At 41.0% G+C, this 23,709-nt stretch overlaps 1 protein-coding gene across 2 annotated transcripts in view; it reads left to right on the top strand.

Annotated features, from left to right (window-relative positions):
- The window catches only part of PTPRU (protein tyrosine phosphatase receptor type U), an 849,745-nt gene that overhangs the window by 617,730 nt on the left and 208,306 nt on the right, over positions 1-23,709 (top strand). For both annotated transcript variants that reach the window (XM_085647595.1, XM_085647594.1), the window contains exon 15: positions 17,873-18,030. In XM_085647595.1, the coding sequence (XP_085503721.1) occupies positions 17,873-18,030 (158 nt within the window). The remainder of the gene's footprint in view (positions 1-17,872; positions 18,031-23,709) is intronic.

Here is a 23,709-nt window from a genome sequence, read left to right as displayed (position 1 = left end):
GAACGGTGATACAAACTGGACTCCTGCTGTGCCCATGCCAATGTGTGCCGAATGTGTCAGTGAGAGAGAGGGCTCGTGGTACGTGTATGTGTTGTGCCCATGCCAGTAGAGGTGAGCGAGCCACTGAAAGCTCGAGCCTAATGCCTGTCTCTGGCACAGCTCGAGGTCCTCTGGGAACCTCGAGCCCAAAAGCAGCTGGGCTCGAATCAAAGTCTTGGCTCGACATCTTGTGAAAACCGGCACATCTCTCTGTGGTGAAAAAAACTAAAAAGTGAAGTAGCCAGTCTCTGTTGTAAAGCGTTGTTCTATCCTTGGGTAAGGCGAGTGCTATGTTAAAGTGCCCAAATAAAAGTTAGAGTGTGCCTCTCACCTACGCTGTAATCTCATCCTCAAAGAATTAATAACAAAGCATTTGTCTTTGAAGGCAGAAAGAGAAACCCTCCTACTGGCTGAATGGCACAGAGTGCAACTGGCAACTCTGGCGTCGCGTCCAGATTCCCTGCTAAATTGTGTGATCCATGACAATTATTTTTTTGCTCATTGCCACATATAAGACCACCTTCAAATGCTTGAGTTCAGGATCTCTGTTGTACAAAAAAAACCTGTCTTGTGTTTGATTAAATAGCCGATAAGGTTACTCCACCTATAATAAGAATTAAGGCCACCTCTGCTGTGTATATGTCAACTTACTTGCCTCTTAGTTCACTGATTTAAGAAATTGTCATCGGGCGGAGGTAGGAATGTTTCTCAGTTTATGTTTAAAAACTCCCACTTTTAGTAAATAATTCCTCAGCGTGTTGAAGAAATACACTTTGTTAAATTTTGAAGCCAACTTATACTCTAACTTAATGATACTCAAAGTACGGCCCGGGCGCCGCATGCAGCCCCCTGATCTTTACACGCGGCCCGTGGTGAACACCAGCTCTGAGTTGCTGTTTATTTGAGGGAGCACTAATATTCCGAAAGATGTTAGCTAAAGGGGCAAGCATTTTATTTCCAACTAAACTAGCTTATTAACTAAAGTAAACAAAAAGAAGTAAAGGTGTCCTCTACCACTTAACTTTAGAAACACATTCTTTTTTAAAGACCTCTTGCAACAATCGTTAACAAAATGTGGAAGTCTCTAAAAAAATCAAAAAAAGTGCATTTCTTTAACATGCAGAAGCATTTCACCTTAGTACATCAGTTCACCAACTGATATGATAAGGCTAGTACTCACCTTACCTCACGGTGTTTGATAGTACACTATAGCCTTGTGATACCACCTATGGATAAATCTACCCATAGTACTTACACCTACCCTGGGAGCACATTTGTTTACGTTGTTTACAAATGTTTGCATCTTGTAATAACATATAAACTAATGTGAATTACCATATCAATTTGTACCTAGCCGTGAACAAGTCGCATGTAAAAAACTACTAAAGGCGACGAAACACGTGTTGGCTTGGGAACCACTTTGAAGACTGTGAAATACATTCTGAGAAAAAGAATATTAAATCGAAGAAACTTAAAAGAAAGAGACGAAGATCCACTTGTGTTACTTGTTTATGTACATTCTAACTGTTATGACCTTGATTTTTACGTGTGCTTGGGTACCCTCATTTTCAGTTCACTGAGAATGACTTTTTTTTAAATGATAGTTTGCAAACATGAATTTAGAAACATTCAAGCTACAATGGAAAGTGAACACATTTTGGCGTAAAACAATGTCTACATGTCTTTGCAGATATGGGTTTGTGTCTAAATCCATTGGTGGAGGCTCAAGAACGCCCTTCCTTCATCCATGGAACAACGCCTCCCAGACGCACAGTAACGGAAAGCAAAGAAATGCGCTGCGTTACTTTTTAACTTTTTTTTGTTTACGAAGCAACACAAAAATAATAATAGTATAACTTTACATGTCAAAGTCATGAATCACAGAACAGTTCCCCCACCACACAAACCACGATACACTCACAAAATGGCTGCATTCAGTGAATTATATATAATATAAGGTGCGACTCCGTTTCTCTACGTGTTGGAGAGTTGGGTGTGATATATCTCCATAACTGGACCTCAACCAACGATGGGGAGTTCTGAAATTTCAAAACTTAGTCAGGCCAGCCGCCGTCCGTGCAGGTTAGAGCGGTGGGGCAGTGGGGTCGGGTGGTGGGGGATTTCAACAGACGACGAGGGAACACTAATTATTTATTTAATTTTTCCTCCTGGTTGTCTGTCGAATCCCACCCAACCAAGCCCCACCGCTCTTACCTGCACGGGCCGCGGCTGAGTCAGACATTATCCAAGAAAACAACATCCTGGAATCTAAAACACAGACATCATTGAAAAAGGGACACACTGTATCTAAAACACTCAACCACACATTATTTAATAAAGGGGCGTTTAGAATGTAAAGTACAAACAGACAACTTCCAGCAAAGGGGTATTCTGGAATTTAAACCACAACGATACATGATCCAACAAAGGGAAGTTTTGAATCTTTAATCAAAACCAGCCATCATCAAATAAATTACTTTTTAGAATCTGCAACACAACCAGATATCATTAAACAGCGTAATTTCTGGATTCTAAAGAAACAGCTGTTATTGTCCAGCAAGACACATTCTGCAATTAAACTCATAACCAAACATCATCCAATAGAGAGTTATTATGCAATCCTCCTTTTAGGCAGGAGTTGTGACACACTATAAGGCAAAGGGATCTTGATTATTTCATTGCACTGGGTGATCCATAGAGGGCATTTTGACCATACCACCAAGAACCCATTTCTGCTCACCTACATTTTTTTCTCTCTCTTTTTTCTTTCTCCCTTTCTTTCCCCCCTCCCCGTACTAGTCACTAACTGCCCTGTCTCGAGGGGGTGTTCCTGCTTCCTTGAGTCACTCTTTAAGGTACATGACCAAATTGTATAAGGGATAAAGGACCCCTTCTGTGTATTATAACGATATTACGAGTCACAGAGGAGTTCTGTAAGGATATAGAGGAACGAGGCTGAAGGCAGGGTTTCTTTATAAGGTTATGGAACATCGAAGTGACTTGCAATATCCTTATCATGCATGTTAGGGGGTACTTTATCCCGTATGGTATATGCTCACACCATCACCTTTCCCACAAACCACTTAAAACTTTGGTGTGTTGCGCATGCATTTGGAAGAGTGAGCAAGTTTGTAAACATGAAGAATACAAATAAAACCTGTAGTGCAAAATTGAACACATCAAAAACCTGTTAGATATTTGTTGCAAACTGATTTTATAAACAATGCAATACAAGTCATTGAAAAGAAAAAGCTGCAGTAGCTCATAATGTGTAGAAACATGCAGAAAGATTCTTGCTTTTCTCTATCAAAGGAGCTAGAAAAATAAACATATTCTCTTTGCTGGTCACTGTAAGATGAAAAAAATAGAGCAGAAGAAAGAAAAACAACATTTTGTTTTTGTTGCTTTAAGCTGATGCTTCAATTATGCTCTGTGACCTGACCTGCCTTTCACCTAGGCTGCTGGCCGCTAGCATTGTGATGTCAGAACTCATCTGTAATAACTTATAATAGTCCAGTTTTGCCATCTTTTCTTTATAATCGGCGAGTGGGTGCATCACAAGTTGCCGATTTATGAAGAAATTGGAGACTGCTGTTCATACAGGGATTAAAGTATCCCATGTATTAGAATATCATAATATAGCATTACCATCAAAATACAGGTCGTTTCTTAGAAGGCTTGATGAGCAGTGAGAGAAGCTAGCATAGAATGTTGTCTTGTGTACTCTATTGCGAGTACCAATGAGAGTTCTTTCAGTTGGGCCTATGAAGCATGGCACCGTCCACTGTTCAGGATTTTGCTACTGCACACATTTTTGGTGAGAGGTTGCTCTTAGAATAAGCACCAAGAGTCACATAAGTATATTATGGGCACAGTACTTAGTTTGTAAAAGAATCAGTGCCAAGGCCCAAAGTTTTGCTCACAAGCCCATAGTGGGTAATATCGAATGTCGGGGAGGTTGTTGGTGCTTGTTACCAAGGCAGCGTATCCTTGATTCCACCTCATGCCTCTTTCGTCCACCACCAGACATTCCCTGCCCCTTTATTTGCTTTTCCAAGTTCTTTTTCATCTTTGCTTTCTTTACCTGTCTTTTTGTTCCTCTGTTCATGCTTTTGTTTTGGGCATCACTCTCTTGCTCTGGGTCAAAGTCTTTTGAAGAAAATAAGTGCAGTCCCAAGGGGTGATTTTCTGGAGATGCCTAAACAGGTGGTTGTGCTGATAATAAAAGGTATGCACCTTTGTTGACGTACAGTGATGCACAACTAAGCGTTTCAACGCCTAGTCAGGGATAATAAGCGCAATATAAATGCAATTACAACACAATGCACAGGATGAATTTCCAAAATGTGGAAGTAGATTGATAATGCAGCCAAAAGGTGGAAGGAGAGGCCAGACAGACAGTTTTGTGTCAAGCACTTTGGGGCAATTCTGCTCTTCTGCCTCTGAAGAAGGGCGCTGATTCAGCTTCTGCTCTTTTTTCTTTCCACGCTGGCCAGGAGGAACCGCTATTCCTACTCCTATTACCCGTGAGTATTTCACTCTGCTCGCCTTCTCGCATTCAAGTTTATGCTCCCCGCGCTCTCTTTTATTCACACTTTCACTTTTCCTTTTCTCATTACTTTAGTTTTCTCACCTCCCTATCCCCTTTTCTCGCTTACCCCAATATTCCTTTGTTGCAGCCCTCCTTCCTTCCCTTCAGCCTCTTCTCAAACATCTTTTTTCTGTCTTTCTGTCCCATTTTTTTGCTTTTTTCTTTCCTCTCTTCTTCATTCCTCTCAGCCTCCCTTCTTTCTCTTCCCTGTACATATTTTTTTAATTTGACTTCGCCTGCCCTAGTTTTTCTTATTCTATATTCAGTTTTTTATAGTGCAAGCTTCACCAACACACAGAACAGGTGCAACATATACTGCTGCAGTGGAATCTCTGCTCACGCGCAGACTAGCTTCAGAATGTCCATCTGCAATCTTAGCTTTGCTTACAAAAAGCAACAGAACAGGCTAGCAGAACTGCTATGTCCCTCCCATACATTCTGGTGCAAGCTTCCTTCACACATTGAGTAGGCCTAGTACATAAAGCAAACCCAGGGCCTGATTAAATTATCCCCCCTGATAAATAATGATACCAACTGGGCAGATTATTTATTGGGTGCAATAAATAACACCTATTACGAGTTCATGGGGAATAACATTCAGATTTTGGTGTTTAACACACCACAATCTGCATGACATGGTAAGTACCGTATGTTTTCCCCTGTTAAATTTTGGCAGGCTTAACCTGCTGGACTTTAACAAATGTTGAGTTATTTAACACACCCTATAATTATCAGATGTGGTAAATACCTCCACACTCATAATTCTCCCCCATGAGTAAGCAGGAGTTTACACATGGGTCGGAATGTGTCGAGCAATTCGCAATCAGGCCCTCAGAATCTTCTTTCGCACATACAATATTTACATGATGGGCAACACCGGGAGCATTTTCTGCCCTCTCACATATAACAGGTATAGCGAGGCAACAGCAGCAGTGCCAGCATTCCTTAGATATGGAATGCATGCAACACAGGCAGCAGCATGGGAAGCGTTCCTCAGACGAAAAGAACAATTTAAGGGCAGGCAATGGCAGCAGTTCAGGCTTCCTTCATACATAGAACATATACAGCACAGACATACAGGATAGGCACTGTGCAAACAGCTGCAGTGCAATCAGGGCTTTAAGTGAACCGGGACTCACCGGGTCTGATCACCTGCAGTTTTTTAAAGGGGGCCTCGAAACGGGTCTCTATCGGGCTCTGTTTTGTGCCCTGGCACAAGCGGTCTGTTTTATTCCGGACTACAGTGATGGCACATGGATGTGCGCGTGCTCACACTGCTCACTTCTCACTAGTGGAAAAGTTGCTGCATGACGTCCTGCCAGGTGAGCGTTGTAGAGAAAGGGAAATTCTTTGAAGAGAGTCATTTTCTCTCCGGATTTCTTTTCTCTTTTTGAAACTCAGGAGCAGCAAAATTGTCGTGGTGTCACCAGGGCTTTAAGGGGAAGCTTTTTCAATATTATATACAAGCCATAGTTGCTGATTATTTATCTTGAGCAACTAACAACCATTGACAAAGCCAATAGTCCTGACTTTTTATAGGTATGCTGTTACTTGTTGTATCATATATCTGGATGCAATGACAGAAACAGCAAAATACAAGTCGGGTGGCACACTATGCTAAGCCCAGATTTTTAGTTTACATGGTTTTCAGCCACGCCCTAATTACATTGGCCACACCCCTTTGAGAGATCCCCCAGTTTTTTCATCCCACTTAAAGCCCTGAGTTCAAGCATCCCTTAGGTACGACTGTTGGGGCACCGCGAGTACACAAACAATAGTACTGCGCATACATAACAGGTGCAGCACAAACAGCAGCGGTGCAAGTGTCCCTTCCTCTTACACAGTAGGCACAGCACATCGACCAACCATGCACGTTCCCAGCGCAGAAACAGCCCTAGAGCACAGACAGAACAGTTACAACACAATAGAAGTGCACGTTTTCCTCACACATATAACATACTTAGTAAATACTCAAAGTAATAAAGGGCCTGCATACTCAGAAGAGGTTCAGCAGCTGGAGAACCGGTGCAAGCACCTACAGTCAGCACAATTCCACACGGTGCAGTAGTACACAGTAGTAAAATATTCCCTCGCCTCTCTCCTTATACAAAAGAGGCAGGAGCAGTGCAAGCTTCCCTCAGACACAGAATAGGAGAGGCACCGACAATAGTATTTTTCCTTCAAAAATTATGGGTAGCAGAAGTTACATCTCTCCCCAGTGACATTACAGGAAATTACATCTCATGACCTCTGAACTCAGTGTAATGGGTTTGTGTTCTTTAATTTTGTGAGCATCGATCCTTAGTGCAAGGTCAAGGATAAAGCTGTTAATAAGTTGATTTTGATGAGACACATTGATCTATTTGAAGGCGCTAATACTTTAAAAAGATGCGGATAAGGTCGGGCTATGTAACCAGGTTTGTAGAATGGTCCACAGGGGGAGGAAGCTGCAATATTGAGGTAGCGAATCTTGCTCCATTTGTTACCAAATGGCGCCGTCAGAAGATCAAAGGGGGGTGGATGCATTGCTACGTCACTCTGGACCTCCGTTCTTAGTCACATCCAGAGAGACCACTGGGGACAGTTCTAAAGGGTGCCTTAAGACTGGGACCCCCTAATGTTACACAATGGCCATCATTACTCATTTCTGTGATCTTGGGTGAGCCATGTTACAGAAAGGGTTTGCTTTGATTAGTTGGCACTTAGAACAAGCACTTCCCCACCCAAGCCACAATGCATACACAAAATTTTCCATAACAAACAGTTGCTTCCTTTCTTTCTTCATGTATGTTTCTTTTCTTATCACAGGGGTCTTAGTTTGGAAAAACCCAATGGATTTTAAGTGCATTTTGTGCCTCTTAAAAGGGGTGCACCTTCTATTCTCCACTCAGTGTTTAATAAATCAACTCAGTGTGTTCATACAATGTATTTTTCTTTGATGTACCATTTTCTAAATTGGAAGGACCATGCAGGTGGATAGGTATACTCGTAAGCACCTTTGGGGCTTAATTTTGAAGACCTACTATTGCTCACCAAAAGATTCAGAAAAGTGTACTACACTGCTCCTGTCCATTGCTCTCACCTGCTGAGCTTTGACCCTTTTACTTAAAAGGACTGGTATGTGAGGATAGACTTCCTTAGGACAGTCCCTCTGGAAAACCGGGGGGTCTGGGCCAAATTCATGAGCAGCCTGTGGTAAGAGCAGTGGGGTAGTGTGGAGGGGGGATTCGACAGAGGACGATGAGGGAAAATTATCTATTTGATTTCCCCTCGTCGTCTGTCGAATCCGCCCCACCCCGCTCAACCGGTCTTACCTGCACAGGCCGCTCCTGGCCAAATTCACTGGCCCATCAGACAAGACTGTTACATTCCCACTTTCTGGAATTGCAAGCCAGTCATACTCACATGTCAATCAGTTTAAGAAACCGGTTCAGCAGAGACTAGATAAGAGAGTACATATTAAAAGATTCCTTCCTTAGGTGAGGTAGACGCTTCACTAAGTCTGTGAAGTCATGTATGTTTTGATCCTACCAAATAGTGGAAAGAAATCTCAAAAACTCTGCATTTGCAGATTCTTTCAGATAAATGCTTAAGGGCAGATTTACCAACATTTCCTGCAATGCAGCGCAGCAAGGCAACTTGCTGTGATGCATAAAAGGGTGACCTCAGAAATGTGCCATATCTGTGTAAATAAGCATATTTGATAGCCAGCGCTGGTACACTGTGTGCTGCCTAGACCCAAAGCAGGCACCTTTGCGTTGTGGTGCAAGGGTGCCTGCATTGTTAGCAGGATTGTTTTGGGCAGGAAGGGACACCTTCCTGCACAAAAACAATCCTTAGAGGTATAATCCTCTTTCTGTGTGTGCTGCAGAACACAGCACACATGGAAAGAGTAAGTAATGAGGAGACATAAAGCTTTTTCTCCTCGTTATACCTGGGTCTGGGAGGCGTACCATTTTGACACATTCCCAGGCTTACAAGTCTTTGCACATCTAAGAATGCTACAATGCTGAGTGATGCAAATCTGGGGACACATACACTCCACCCATGAATTGTACCCTGCTGCAAGGTAATACAAGGCAGTAAAGTGCGCTGCCTTGTGCTACCTTGGATTTACTGGTCCATGCCAGGTAGATTTATGTGACTTCATAAATCCCACTTAAGGGCTTGCATTGTCTTGCGTCGCCTTGTATGACCCAAGGGCAACGCAAGCCGTTAGTCAATCTGGCCCCTAGTTTCTGCTCTAAGATGAGGCGTGTCTTTTGCCGGTAACTGACATTGAATCTTAAATACTTCTTATAATTAACAATTACAATGTTTCGCAAATACCTTCAAATAAGGCAAAGAGGAGTGGTAGAATTAAATAACGTTCTGGTGTATTATGCAGAATAAAGTACCCCCAATGTGTTCTTCATTCAGGCTACAAAAAAACTAGTAATTGGATTAACTTCACCTTGTCGCCGGTGGAACTCATGCAATCCCTCGGTGACATTGCACCTTACAGCTATGAACGATTGAATAGACTTTATATATATAATGTGAATGTATATATATATATTGGACACATTTTGGTGTGTGTATATATAATTTCGATTGATCCTTGGTTACAGTCGCCAACACAAGGCTATTCAAAAGATAGTACAAGACAATTGGCCACTGGTACGCAATGATCCAGTAATAGGACCCTTGCTACCGCAACGGGTGTCCATTACATACAGCAAAGCACCATCTATGAGGGACAAATTAGTCACCACCAACCCTGAAATCATTGAAAGTACAAATTGGCTTCAAACTCATAAGGGCTTTTTCAAGTGTAAAACTTGCAAAGCGTGTGTACATGGCAGAAATACCAAGACGTATACTACCCCGTTTTGTGATACTGAGTACAAGATACAAAAATTACTCACATGCAAAACTGAATATGCCATCTATGTCTTAACGTGCCCCTGTGACCTTAGGTACATTGGTAGCACCAAACTTCAAGTCCATAAAAGAGTGCTACAACATTTACGAGCTATAACTCACCAAGACAACACATATCCGGTAGCTCGGCATTTTAAAGAATTTCATCAATCAGACAACAAACTCCTCAGCTACTATGTGATTGATACCATATCCCCCAGTAGACGAGGTGGTGATAGGGATCACAAAGTGAGACAACTTGAGACTAGATATATCATCCAACTTGATACCAAATCACCAGGGGGACTCAATGCTACAGAAGATCTTTATACATGTCTTTAATTACAACTAAGGTGAATCTACATAGCGCATTGTACACTTTTATATCATGCCCCAATAAGTCTTGAACTGTTAAGATGGTGCTACAACATTGATATAATCTTTGGGTCATTTGTACTGTTCGATCTTATGGTGTCTTATTATTATTTTAAGAACTTTGCTAGGGAAAAATGAATTAAGGATGTAAAGATTTTTTATATGTATGTATTTATTCAATATTATGACTATTTATATTAGGATATTTATATTTATTGTTTCCAAGTTAATTGTTAACAATTGCTTTTTTGCACATATTTATACATATTTTATACATATTTTATCTTTGCCTACATCAGCATTCGTTGTTACATTCTTTCCTATGCATAGTTTCTTTATAAGACACAGTCTTTGTCATCAACATTAGATACCTCATATATATCTCTTGGATATGACAAGTTGTCAGGTCTTATCCTAATTTGGATGCACTCTTATCCATGGCCGTATGCTACGACAGCAACCTTGTCCTACTGTACCATATAGGACAGGAGGTCGTTTCTTCTCTTTTTCGGCACAGTCTACCTAGTTGTATCTTTATTGAATATGCATAGACAATATCTCTAGTCCCTTAGGACAGTCCTTGCACTCTCCCCTCCCTTCCTGCATCCAGCACTTTGCGGTTTTGTCCATCCTGCCTTCCATTAGAGGGCTTAACTCAGGGATTTCCCATCGAGTTTATAGTCATGTAATTACACGTATCTTTTATTTGGTTAATTTTTGACACACACATGCCTTTTTTGGATATATTTGGTGATGTAACTTATGAAATTACCAATATTATATTATCCGTCCAATTAGATTCGTATCACTTTTTACACTATGGGTATTTTATTTTATATATATATTTTTTTCTTATTATTAATTTTGTTGGCTGTCCATATTCACTGTGTTGGCAGTACTTTTAACATGACACGTGAGCCCACTTATCCTTCAGTCCATCAATGTAGTCCAGCAACCTTTATGTTGTACCCTCGCTTTTGCCTTTTATATCATTGTTGATGTTTAGCTTTGCTATGAATACACATTTTCATGTTTTTTACATCAGGCATGATTTATATAGTGGGTGGTCAACTTTAAGCTTCTTTTAACAAGTCGGATATCTCTGATCAGTGTTTACGTATTTTACAGTTATTAATACATTTCGGAAGGTGCTAAAACAAACCAATGTATTGTTTACACTCCAACCGCTAGCTTATTTTAAGGTTCCAATTTTATAAGATTGTAAAAAAATCGTCTAAATGTTTACTACATTACCATCTCTATGTCTATGACTTTTGGATCATGTGATGTGGCCACGTGTATGCACTTTCACTTTAAGTAATCTCGGACTCGCTCCGACATGTCATGTGAACAAGGCTTTTTGACGAGCTGAAACGCGTCATGGCAGAGAAGGAGTAAAACTTTACATCTTTTGCACTTACTTGTGGTCCGTGTCCTGTTTTGTTCGGTGGACCACCTTCACTGGATTGGAAATGAAGATATATATATATATATATATATATATATATATATATATATATATATATATTTGCTACCAAATCCGACTTTCTCCAAAATCAGACACCGACACTCAGGATGCTTTCAGCCGTCCGGCTTGGGTTTTATTTTCTTACGTAACGCGTTTCGGGACGTATCCCTTGCTCACACAATCTAATGTGGACCAAACGTTTCCATTTTAAGCAAAAAATACAGGGTCACATGATTCGCTCCTCGATAGATATGAACAACAGACTATTATTGCCATAACAATTGAGTTTTTCAATACAACGTTATCATGACATAGTGCCAGAAATCTTTCTTATATTCAAATTTATCTCATTTAAATAAAATCAAAAATGGATTGGATTTAAAAATTATTTACAAATATTTCATATATTTACATATTTATATTCAAATCAAAGCATCCATAAAAAGTAGGGGAAAGATTTCAAAAAGAATAACATTGTAGACAATAACAATCTATCAATAGTGTATCTCTCGTCTACATCATTACGCAAAATCATTTGTAACATTATTACACACATCATGATTCAGTCATGTAACTCTAGATCCCTTGTCATAGTTGATTTGTCCATCGCTCCTATTTTAGAATCAACGAAGTTTTCAATGAATAATTCATTTATAATCCATTTTGGTAACCTTTACATCCAGGAACCAAGGCGGAAGAGACAGGGGAAAAGAAAAGACACATAATAATATCATAATAGGACATACACTGGTGACATAATTAAACAGTAGGATTCAACTCGATACCCATAAAGTGCTAGTGCTTTGTGCAATTCAATGCTTAAGAGTAAAGTGCTAGTGCCTATCTTTGTGCAAAAAATCGCAATGTTATCACAATAAAGTGCTAGTGCAACAGTATAAAAATATCGGGGAATCCCATAATCACTGTAATACAACGGTTGTCCTAAAAACGATTATATTGGGTAGTATGTAAAGAAAGAAGAGAAGAGACGGAGCAATCAATCCATCACAGGATAGTTATATTTAAAATCAAAATTTAAAACCAAAACTTTTTAAAATCAACGTGATTGGGAATGATACCTCTATTTTAAATGTATATGTAGATCTTCTTCAATATTCATACCATGAGGACTTTTTGTGTTAAACATGAGTATGTATTTAGACTCTAATTTTCTTAATTTCCTTTCCCTATCACCTCCTCTTTGTTCTTTAGGGACTTGGTCAATGGCAAAGTATATTAGATCATTAGTATTGCCTTTGTGAAATTCATTTATGTGACGAGCAACCACATAATTTTTGTCATTATTAGTAATTGCCCTAAGATGCTGCAGGATACGCACGTGGACCATATGAATAGTGCTTCCTATATACATCTTAGGGCAAGAGCATTTCAAGACATAAACAACAAATTCGCTTTTACAATTCAGTGGCTTTCTTATTTTCCATGGACTATTCAAAAGGGGAGACATTATCTGCTGTGTATTTTTACCGTGTCTACAGGCCTTACATTTAAAACATTTGTGGAAGCCTGGGCTTGCTTTAAGCCAACCCCCACTTTTCTTCGCTTCAAAATCTGTTTTAAATAGGTCATCTCTCATAGATTTAGCACGGTTAAAAGTCAACAAAGGAATTCGTGTAACCTTCCCCTTTAGAATAGGATCCTGCTTAACAAGGTGCCAGTGTCTACTCAGGCTATCTCTCACTCTAGCCTGGTATGTACTGTAACCAGTAATCATGCGGATCTGACTTCCAGTATTCTTCCGCTTTTCTTTTTTAGTGTCTGGTTTCAATAATGCACTTCTCTCCATGTTTGCTACTTTCAATTGAGCCTGTCTTAACGTTCCCATTATATATATATATATTCACTGAAAAAACCATAGGTTTCACACATGTTATAGTTAGCTGGACATTTTACTGATAAAAAACCAATGAAATTCCCCCGTTATAGTTAGTGCAGGCAACTATAACTCACGCGACCCCAATCCTCTGCTGGTGCTAATACTGTATTTAGACACTTATTTGCCCATGTCTTCTTCCATTAAATTTTAGCTATACATATATTACAAATATTTTTTTTTCATAAAGACACATATGTCATCAGCAGAGGATTGCGGTCGCGTGAGTTATAGTTGCCTGCACTAACTATAACGGGGGAATTTCATTGGTTTTTTATCAGTAAAATGTCCAGCTAACTATAACATGTGTGAAACCTATGGTTTTTTCAGTGAATTTGCAAGGTTTTTTAAATGCTAATTCCTAACTATAACATGTGTGAAACCTATGGTTTTTTCAGTGAATTTGTACGGTTTTTTAAATGCTAAGTTACTTTACGCCATTCGTGGCGTGCGCGCCCAGTTAACGCAATTCGTTCCGTGCGAGCACGGTGCGCTTCGCGCACCGTGCGCGCACAGTGAGCACGCGGTGCGCTTCGCGCACCGCGCGCCCACTTTACGCAGTTAGTGCCGTGCACGCACGGTGGTCACGCGGTGCGCTGCGCGCACCACGTGCCCACGTTACGCTAGATGGGCCATTTACGCACGATGCGCTTCGCGCACCGTGCGCACATGGAGGACATATTATGCGCTTCGTTTTGCATGGTAATCTTTTAAATGTTCAGTTGATGAAAATTAAGGTGCACAAGCTGAATATTGATGTGGCTATTGAGATCATTAATGTATCACAACCTTTGAATTGTATATCTCTGTATCCGTTCCAAAATGGCTGCCATGTAGACATTGACTGTAGGGGAATGGTTAAACCAAAGTGCTTCTTCTATTCTTATAATGTATATATGCACGTTTTTGTAAAGTAAAAAAATATCGTGTGAGCAAGATACATTTGGTGTCAAAACGCGTAGCGGTTTTTGAAGAAAATAAAAGAGTTGACCTCCGAGAGTGCATTACCTTTGGTTTTTGGACATTTAACGCAACCGGCTTTGGGTTTTGCCAGTAAACGCACCACCTGACCAAGGGACCAATCCCGGAAGGACCCGATATATATAGTTGTTCTGTTGAGAAATATATATATATATATATTTCTCAACAGTTACAACTTTTACACAGAAACAAGTGATAAGCAAATGATGCGTTTGTTCTCATGAAAGTCATTGATTTTTTGTTTTGTATTCATGCAAGGCAGTGAGTCTGATAGCGAAGACTTGCTGCTTCATACTGTGAATCACTTTTCAGAAATGAGGCTGTGCATTGAGGAATCTTTCACTAGGTCTTTTGTTGGAACCTTTTTGTGAAATTAAAGGTAGATTCCTGATTGAACATTACATAAGATTAAATAGCCTCCATTTGAATGCAAGGCATTACCTCAAACCCATTCCTCAGACATGGCTACCTCATGGACTCTCCAGTGCTGCGACAGACACTAGTGTCCAATATGGCTACTGCTCGACTTGGATTAATAAATTAACCGGGGCAGTAAAACAGTGTGCATGGAAATGGCCAGGTCCCTAAATCAAAGTAAACATCGCCATTCTAGTTTGTCTCTGCTTCGCTCTGTGGCTAAATGGTCGCTTGGCCAGCCACACTCCTGCTTGAAACTCCAGCCTTCAAAAAAGGGAACACATGAAAACATTTCCCAGGAAAAGCTTGCGAGACCTAGAATGCCTTGTCACCCCCTGCCCCTTAGAACATAACTTACCTCCCAAAGCTATAAGAAGGAACTGAAAGCCCTAATGTTACAACATTATCCAGTACCTTTAGACACATAAATATTCACACAGTTATATGTTGTCCCTCAAAAACTGATTCCACTATCGAGACATTTGAACATTAGGAGCTGTAGATCCGCGTTGTGTTACTTCTATCTTTTACAGTCGAAGTATATTTGTCTGATGGTTTATAAATATGTATCTACTGCAACCGGTCTGAGGAAGCTGGCGAGAAAGTAAATAATTGTATTGTGATATTGTGATATTTTGGTAACTGGAGCTGTTCAACAGGGATATGTTGTGCCTTGTTTACTGAGCAAAGTCTAAACATTGATGTTTACATTGCACTAAGCACTTTTTTGTATATTTAAAGATTGAGGATTCTGTGAGGGCTTTCTTGGGATTTGATAACTTGATTATTCTGCCATTTTAACTCTGTTTGGAATTTTCATTGATTTTAACATATTTTATTGATGTATGCTTTACTGGTTATACTTTTTTATATACCATATAAAGATAAGATTGACAGTCCAATCACACCTAAAAAAAAACTTTCAGCCGATTCACTGTTCAAGCAAATGTAATTGGATGACTTGATCACTCTAGTTTTAGGATGATTGCTTTTGTGGACTACTTTAATGTTACCTTTAATGTGTGTATTAAGTAACAATGCACAATAGCCTGCACTTCTGTAATGCAATGTCACCTTTTTAGGCCTAGCTCTCTACGTAAAGTGGCAAATAAGCTAAATAAATAATGGCACTAAATGTGAATGTGGGGGGAAATGTAACTTTGCAAAAAGAGGGGAAGAGAGGGGTATAATCAGTGGTCAAGTTAGAAATATGATTCAGAAAAGCTAACATCATCTAGAAAAGCAAAATATGAATTGCTATTGACTTCCTGGCGCTTTAAAATAGACTTCAGTGTCAAATAAAGAGTTGTAAGCAAGACAAAGTGTGAAGGCTGGATGACTCTGCCTCTACCCTGCACTTTGGAAAAGGAAATATAGCAAAGCAGAGGGCCAGGAATGATATGGAGAGAATGGGAAATTAATAGCATGTTTCTATCTTGTTTAAATTGAACAATTTTTCCGTATTTGATTTTCTACTAAATCTTAATTTACACAAAGATGCATTAGTTATTGAAACACCCTTCACCAATTTATGTATTTAGCTACATCAAGGAATTGAGCCAGAAACTGTGTAGACTCTGGCTTAACAGAAAGTCCCCTGAATACTGGTCAAAGTGGAACCAGCAAAATTTAGATAACACCTTGATTGCTTAAGGACATAAGGAATCTAGCAAGATTTAGTGAAAGGTTTAATAGCACAAGGACGTAGAGGGACCTAACAGAATTTGGAGAAAGTATTGCATAATCAAAAACATTGCTGGAGCCAACTGGACTTAGAAAAATATTTCAGAGTGATATGACATTTGAGGTGGTAACATATTTTAGAGAATGTTTTGGGAGGTGAAGGACAATGGAGGAGGGATCACATTTTAGAGCAAACTTTGACTACAGGCAATGGATGAGGGGTGCAAGGTTTAGAAAATGTCTAGAAGGTTCCGCATCATTAAGCGATCTAGCAAGATTTAAATCTCTTTCATGGTCATCAAGGGAGCTAGCAGATTTAGAGAAAGCCTTGAGAGTTTATGAACATTTGGGGAGTCAACAAGATTTAGAGAAAACTTTGGAGATTTCAGGAACGTAGGGAGAGCTCGTAAGGTTTAGAGAGAGCTTTGAGAGTTCAGCAACCTTAGACCTGAGCACACTGCTCAAGCATTCAAGGACACTGGTTGACTAAGCATATTTTCAAGAGAGCCTGTGGATTCAAGGACACTAGAACCCTTGCAGAGCTAAATCATGGCTTAAGGGTGCCATGTCAACTGATACCCTCAAAACATTTCAAGTTGCATATTCTTTAAGTTGAACTCATAAACTTTAACTTGTATATTGAGTACCTACCCATCTACAAATAACTCATATTTTTCACGAAAAACTTAGATTTAAAGTATGTTTAATAAGAGCAAAATATGACATTAAATATATATTTTTTTAAAATGTATCTATAGTAACATCATTTCGCCTTCATTTTTTAAGCCATAAGTGCATTTTTAAACATCCACAAGATTTACTTGTTAGTACTGCTTCATTAGTGGCCTAGGGGTCTCCAAGTAGCATACATGCAATACTGACATCTTGTGTGATCTGTAAGTCAGAAGGTTTGCTCCTGGAAGAGCCAACTGTGCCTTTCATGCTTTTTCGAGATAAATTGAGTACCATTACGTTGGATAATAGCAATATTTGGTATGGATAGCGCTTATAAATGGCAATAATTGTTATATAAAATATTATATTAAAACAGGTTATTATTACAATACATGAAGATAATTTTACCTGCATGTCTGCATTGTCTTGAACACGTTTCAAAAAAAGCAATGTTTTATTTTATTATTAGATTATTGGGTCTAAAGAGAATTTGTATCGGCATGATGATATGTGGAGACTCCTGTCAGCTCTGAGACATCAATGAAACAAGTTGTTTAGATTAGAGCAAATGTACATATATATTTATGTATATATTCAAGGAAGATTGAACAGCTATTGTCAAAACTGGCAAGGTTTAGGATTTGTTTGCCCTTTAGCAATATATTATTTGTGCTTGAGCATAAACATATGACATTGCTAGTATATTAGTCCTAAAAAGAGCACGACTGACTTCTCAAAGATACTGCTCAGTTTCCCCTTTAAGAGGGCAAAGCACCATGACAGAAAGTCTGGCAGAGTACTGGGTGCTATGGTGGTTTGACCTGGAATGCTTCTGTCTGCTCCCTAGGAAGCCTGTCACCATGACCAAGACTGCCATCAACTATCGCCATGAGAAGACACACATGATGACGGCTGTGGACCGGAGCTTCACTGACCAGAGTACACTGCAGGATGATGAGCGCCATGGCCTCTCTTTCATGGAAGCACACAACTACAGCACCAGGGGTAAGGAGCATGATAGGCAACTTCTGACTGATGTCATATCCAGAATACCCGGAGCAGTGGCACTGTGCCGTATCCCACCTCTTTGAGTAAAGTGGACAGGCAAGAGTGACTGCTGCTGCCTACTTCCTTGACCAGAGGGCTTTGGAGGAGAATGACTGGCAAGTGCTTTCCCACTACTCTAAAATAAAGAGAGAGGCATACAGGCCGCAGGCACAGCTCACTCACTTCTACAAGAGGCCGATGACTAAGTCTTGCCCTATAACCTGGGGTAAGATGAGAGTCTGCTATGGCCCTGGAGCTGTTGCCCTTCCTCTTGACCAAAGTACACTACCACTGTCCAAACACAGGCCCCATGGGAAATAGTTTTTGTCTTTTTATTAATTTTTTTCCTCAGCTGCGGCTTTTCAATTTGGGCGCAGGAACGTCGCCCATCCCATGCAGTGGTCGCACAAAAATAAAATGTTATTAAAATTACTTTATTACTATTTCATTTTTCCTCTGAGAGCCCGAGCTGATTGTGAGGGCGGTGCAGGGACATTGCTGCTGAGCAGCAGCAGGAAGGAGCAGTGGCTGACTACAGCACTGTAAAGTGTGCATGTCACTTTGGCTGGCTATCTTGCGTCAACCAGCCTGACTTGTGCACTTTAAACTTCTCCAACCTGAGCTTTTAGGAGTGCTGAGACAGCCCGGTCAAACTAATCCTGGCTCTTCTCTTGTGCTGCTTATCAGCCAAGAGCAGCGCCTGGAGTGGTTAGGGGAGTTGGCTGGGGCACACACTGGAAAACTGGAGAAGAACACCAGGATCGGAGACATGCAGTCAGGTAAGTGAATATTTCAATTAGCATTTTTGTAATCAATGTAAACTAAGTAGCTGACATGTATTACATTAACGTTTAAAGTTAAGCATTTTACATTTAAAACATTAATATAAAGCTTGTTGACAATTTAGCTAGAGTTTATTGCATGCCAAGGTTCATTTTACCAGAGTCAGCACCTTTTTGACCCATTTGCAAGCCCTACCACTTTCAATTGTTGTCAGCTGCCACTGGTTGTCCTTTACCATGTCCTACTATTCAGTTTCTGTTGAACATATTTTAATGTTTTAAACCAAAAACAGTCCCTCCTGTGATAACCAGTTCTTTGGTGTGCCGTCTAGAATCCGGTTCCTTTCCCACATCTCCCCATCGTAGCTACCCCAACATCTTTTAATGGGTACTAGAACTTGGAAGACGCTGTCATCCAGTGGCGGCCGGCAACATTAAAATATAGTGGGGCACAGTGCTAAATAAACTCACCATATATGTTGCATTTGCTGGCACCCAGGATCTGGTTGCAGTCTCACTCTTCGCCTTGTTACTCTTCTCGGTGGTGACTAGGGGCAGAAAGGGAAGGAGTTCCTCTCTTGTTCAATGCAAAACCGACCAATCGGATTGTTTGGAGCAGGCTAACCCAGCACTCATTTTGAGGCTGGGGGTCTCTGGCTACAATCCCTCGTCTGTTTCTCAGCCCTGGGATTGCTAGCTCTTAAGTGTGCATGTCAGATTGGCTGGCTCTAGACAGCCAGCCAATCTGACATGCACACTGTCAGGGGCTTAAATATTAGTGCAGTTGCACTAAACAGCCCAGCCCCTGCCCTCACACAGCGCGAGCTTGCAACACATTATGATAAAATGGTATTTTTTACCATTTTATTAATGTGTGTGCCTGCTGCGCTTTCAGCAGTCGGGGCAATGCTCTTCCGCCATAATGGTGGAGCCGCCGCTGCCAGTGACATCATTACTCTGTCTACAAGTCTCGTTAGTGTAAAGTAAAATAAGCGCGGACAGGCCAGGCTGTCCATTAAATGTTTAGTGTTTTTGTAGACGCATACTCAGAAGCGGGTAAAGTTGCAGTGATTAAATGGTTGAATTCCTTGTTTTTTCACCTGCACCGTGGCACAATATTTGGCTACCTTAACTCTCATAGAAGAATACTTTGAGGGATTGATCTGGCACCGACACCCATGGAAGTTCGATGTAGACTGGCACAGAAAAAGCTTCCGTCACCACAGAGTCTGTCATTTCCCGAGCAGAGTTTAAATCTTGGACTGGATTGCTACCCCTCCAGGGTATTTCGTGAACACTCAGCAGTTGATGGGTCACGCAGCTCACTCAGAGGCGGTCTCCCACCAGAATAAGCTACCTCTGTCAGGTATTTTCTTTTGTGTGTTGGTACCCAGATCTCACCAGGACATTCACTTAAAGAACAAGCAAATTGCTATTTGTACTCCCATGTAATGGTCACAGGCGCATAAAGTTTAATCAGTAAGTGTGGGAACCTACAATTCCTTTAGGCATAGTTTTGTACCTGGTTGAGGCATGAGATCCAAACGACTAGCGTTCCAGTGTACAGAAGGGCTAAAATAGGTTTCATGAAAGCGAAAAAGTCACATGCTTACTTTGTGTTCTTGCTTTAGCAGAGGTAAGGATGCATAAAGCCTAGTCTGGCTAAAATGTGCATCCTTATTTCTGCTTCAGTAGATTATTTGTGCTGTTTGCTGCTCCCCCACTACCTCAAATGCATTATTTCAGTATAAGGAGAACACCACCACACAGGCTGTCCCTACGAGAAGAAAGCAAAGGGGTGCTTATGGTTGGGGCTCAGTTACAGACAAAGGATAATGTTCGTTTATGGATAAGGTGTAGTATTGGAGAGGGTAGAGTTAGGGTTAAGGTGTATTGTAGGGAGAGGTTATGTCAGGCTCAGTGTTAGTAAAGAGTAGATGTAGCCAAAGGCAGGAATAGAGTTTGGATCAGTAAATTTTATACCAGGGTTGTGGTCAATACATGATAAGTTTGAGGTGTTTTTAAACCTGGGTTAATATGTGATCACTTTAAAGTTAGGGAAAGCATTTGGGTTGGGGAAAGTGTTAGGACTGAGTTAGAATTTAGGTTAGCACTAAGATTGTGCGTCTGTTATGATGTTTGGCACAGTGGGAGGCTTAATGTTAAGGTTTGATTTGAGAGGGGATTTCTAAAGCGCAAGAAATGCCCAAAGTCATCAAAACGCTATAGTCACAGTGGTGTGATTCAGCCAACATGTAGTAAAACAGACGGTTGCGTGAGAGATAACCCATAGCATGAAAAGCCAGGTCTTTTAGGCTTTTCTGAAGGGAGAGTGAGACCTGATACTGGTTAGATGACTTGGCTGGAAGTTCCACTGTCTTGCTGCTGCGATCAAGAAAGCTCAGCCTCCCATTTCTTCTTCTGAAATCTGAGCACGGTCACCAAATTATGATGGGCTGGACGAAGATTTCTCCCAGGGATATAACTGTGAAACATAGCCTTAATTCCTACCGGGCAGGTCTGCTGAAGGACTTTATACACTATACAAACGGCTTTGAACATAATGCAATCCTTATAAGGAGCCAGTGAAGGTCATGTAGTCCCTTGGCAGCCGACTGCCATTTTGGAATGTCCTGGGTGATCCTGGCTAATGCATTCTGCAATTACTGTAGCTCGGCATGGGTGCTCTTGTTGGTGTCCAGATAGAGGGCATTACAGGAGTCAATTCTTGACATAACTAATGCCAGGACCACTTTGTTTCCATGCTTAGAGGGGATGAAAGGAAACATGTTTCCCAACATTCTGATCAGCCAGAAACATGTTGACATCACACAGTTAGCCTGAAGGTCTAGAGAGAGCTTACGGTCCACCATCACCCGTAAGTTCTTAGCCCTCTCTGTGGGCAGAGGTGAAATACCTAGAGTCTCAGGCCACCAGTTATTATTCCAGATGGGGGTTTGTGTTTCAAAGTGCAGTACCTTACACTCTTCCCCAGAGAGCTTTGGGTAGTTCCTTCTCATCCTGTCATGCAGTGGTTGAAATTAGTTACAGTAGCTTCTGTATCTTTCATAATCGACACGATCAGCTGAGTGTCATTGGCGTTAGAGACCACTTGTAGCCCAAAAGAACAAATCATTTTGCCAAGGGGGGAGATGTACAGGTTAGAACGCGTTGGGCTTAAAAATGAGCTCTGAGGCACCCCCACAAGGCAGAAAAAAGGATCTGGTTGATAGTGTTTCACCGCCACCCTCTGAGATCTGTCCTTGAGAAAAGAAGACAGCAGTTTCAGAGCCCTGCCTGAGACACCCAGATCCTGTAGCTGGTCAATCAGCAGAGATGGTATCAAAGGCCGGGGACAGAGCCAACAGGATCAGCACCGCACCTTGCCCCATATCCACAAGCCACCTGACACTGTCTGTAGCCAACAACAATGCTGTTTCTGTTCGGTGATCTTTCAGGAACCCGCACTGTGACACATTCAACCAACTCTGTTCTACCCCATATCCCATCAAGTGGCTATTGAGATGTTTTTCCAAGATCTTAGCAGGAACTGGGAGTAGAGAGATAGGTCAGACGTTTTTAAGGTCGTTGGGGTCCAGGATAATACCCTTACTTTTGTACGTACCAAATTCAATGCAGTGGCACTTTCAGTAGAGAGATGTTCAGCATTGTTATTTCAATGCTGTTCCTAGGTGGTAGTGACACCTAGATATAGTAACATTCCCTGCAGTGACATACACCTGTGCTATGGTTGTGAGAACAATGCATTTCCCAGCTGTAACCCTTTCAGGGCATGTAACTGACATATAATGGCTTATTATGCGCTCTTGGAATATTCAGAACCTGCGCACTTATCCCATTTTTGAAAGGGAAAAGACTGTGCCTTGGTTAAAAAATAACATTTTCAGAACATTTTAATGTTCTAGATGTGCCTGCCAGGTGAATTCAAATAAGGAGGTGAGAGACACTGAGCTGGATGTGAGACGGATGGAGTAACTGACTGCTCACATCATCAGAGCGGGAGGTGCAGAGACCCTGACAATTTGGCGATGGCAGTATAAAATCTCTCTTTGACTCTATGCAGGTTGCTCTGCTACTGCCTGTGGGTTCACAAATGAGCCTCCACACTCCTACACACTGCAGCTTGTCTCAACAGGGTTTTAGTGCTCCAGTCATTAGGAGCTGGCTGTGTCCAAGCTGCCTACATGTGCTCCAGTATGCCAACATATGGGCTTGCAGTGCTTCAGGGAGATATTGTACTTGTCTTTCCTCTGAAAGAAAGTGGAAAGAACATGCAATTTGGGGAGAAAAAGCAAATAGTGAGAGAAAACAGAATTAGACAGTGTTCAAGCTTGCAGCAGCAGCCTACATTGAGTCATACTTATACGCAGTCAGACATTTCAGACAGTATGTGTTTGGAGGCTTCATTTAGCTTTGAAGGGTCTCTTCTTTGAAGCTGTCATGTTTGTAGCATGTGTGACTGTGGGTAAATATGCTTTGCATATCATCTGGTGTTCAGTTCGGACATTACAAGTTGTTTTTCTTCAAAGAAGTTTCAAGTCACAGGATGTAGAGTGACTCCTCCCTTAGTCCACAATGTGCATGGGCATTGACTCCTCCTTTGGATGTGGAAAGCAAAAGCTCTGATAATGATGTGGTTGCTCATAGCGATTTTGGGCTCTTCGTTGGTTTCTCATTTTGGAAGAAGATTAAAGTCACCTTCCGTCAGATCAGCACGAGGTCTATAAGCTCTGCCTCTCCCCTGAACACTAGGAGTCCGACTCCAACTTTTGCCTTGCTTCCGGTGCAAAAAGGCACTCAGGTACGGAAGAGAGAGACTGAGAGATGCTGGGTG

Source organism: Triturus cristatus, chromosome 3_2, assembly GCF_964204655.1.
Source record: "Triturus cristatus chromosome 3_2, aTriCri1.1, whole genome shotgun sequence".
Lineage (NCBI taxonomy): Eukaryota > Metazoa > Chordata > Amphibia > Caudata > Salamandridae > Triturus > Triturus cristatus.
The sequence above is the reverse complement of the archived record's forward strand: the minus strand, read 5'-3'. Positions and strand labels throughout refer to the sequence as shown.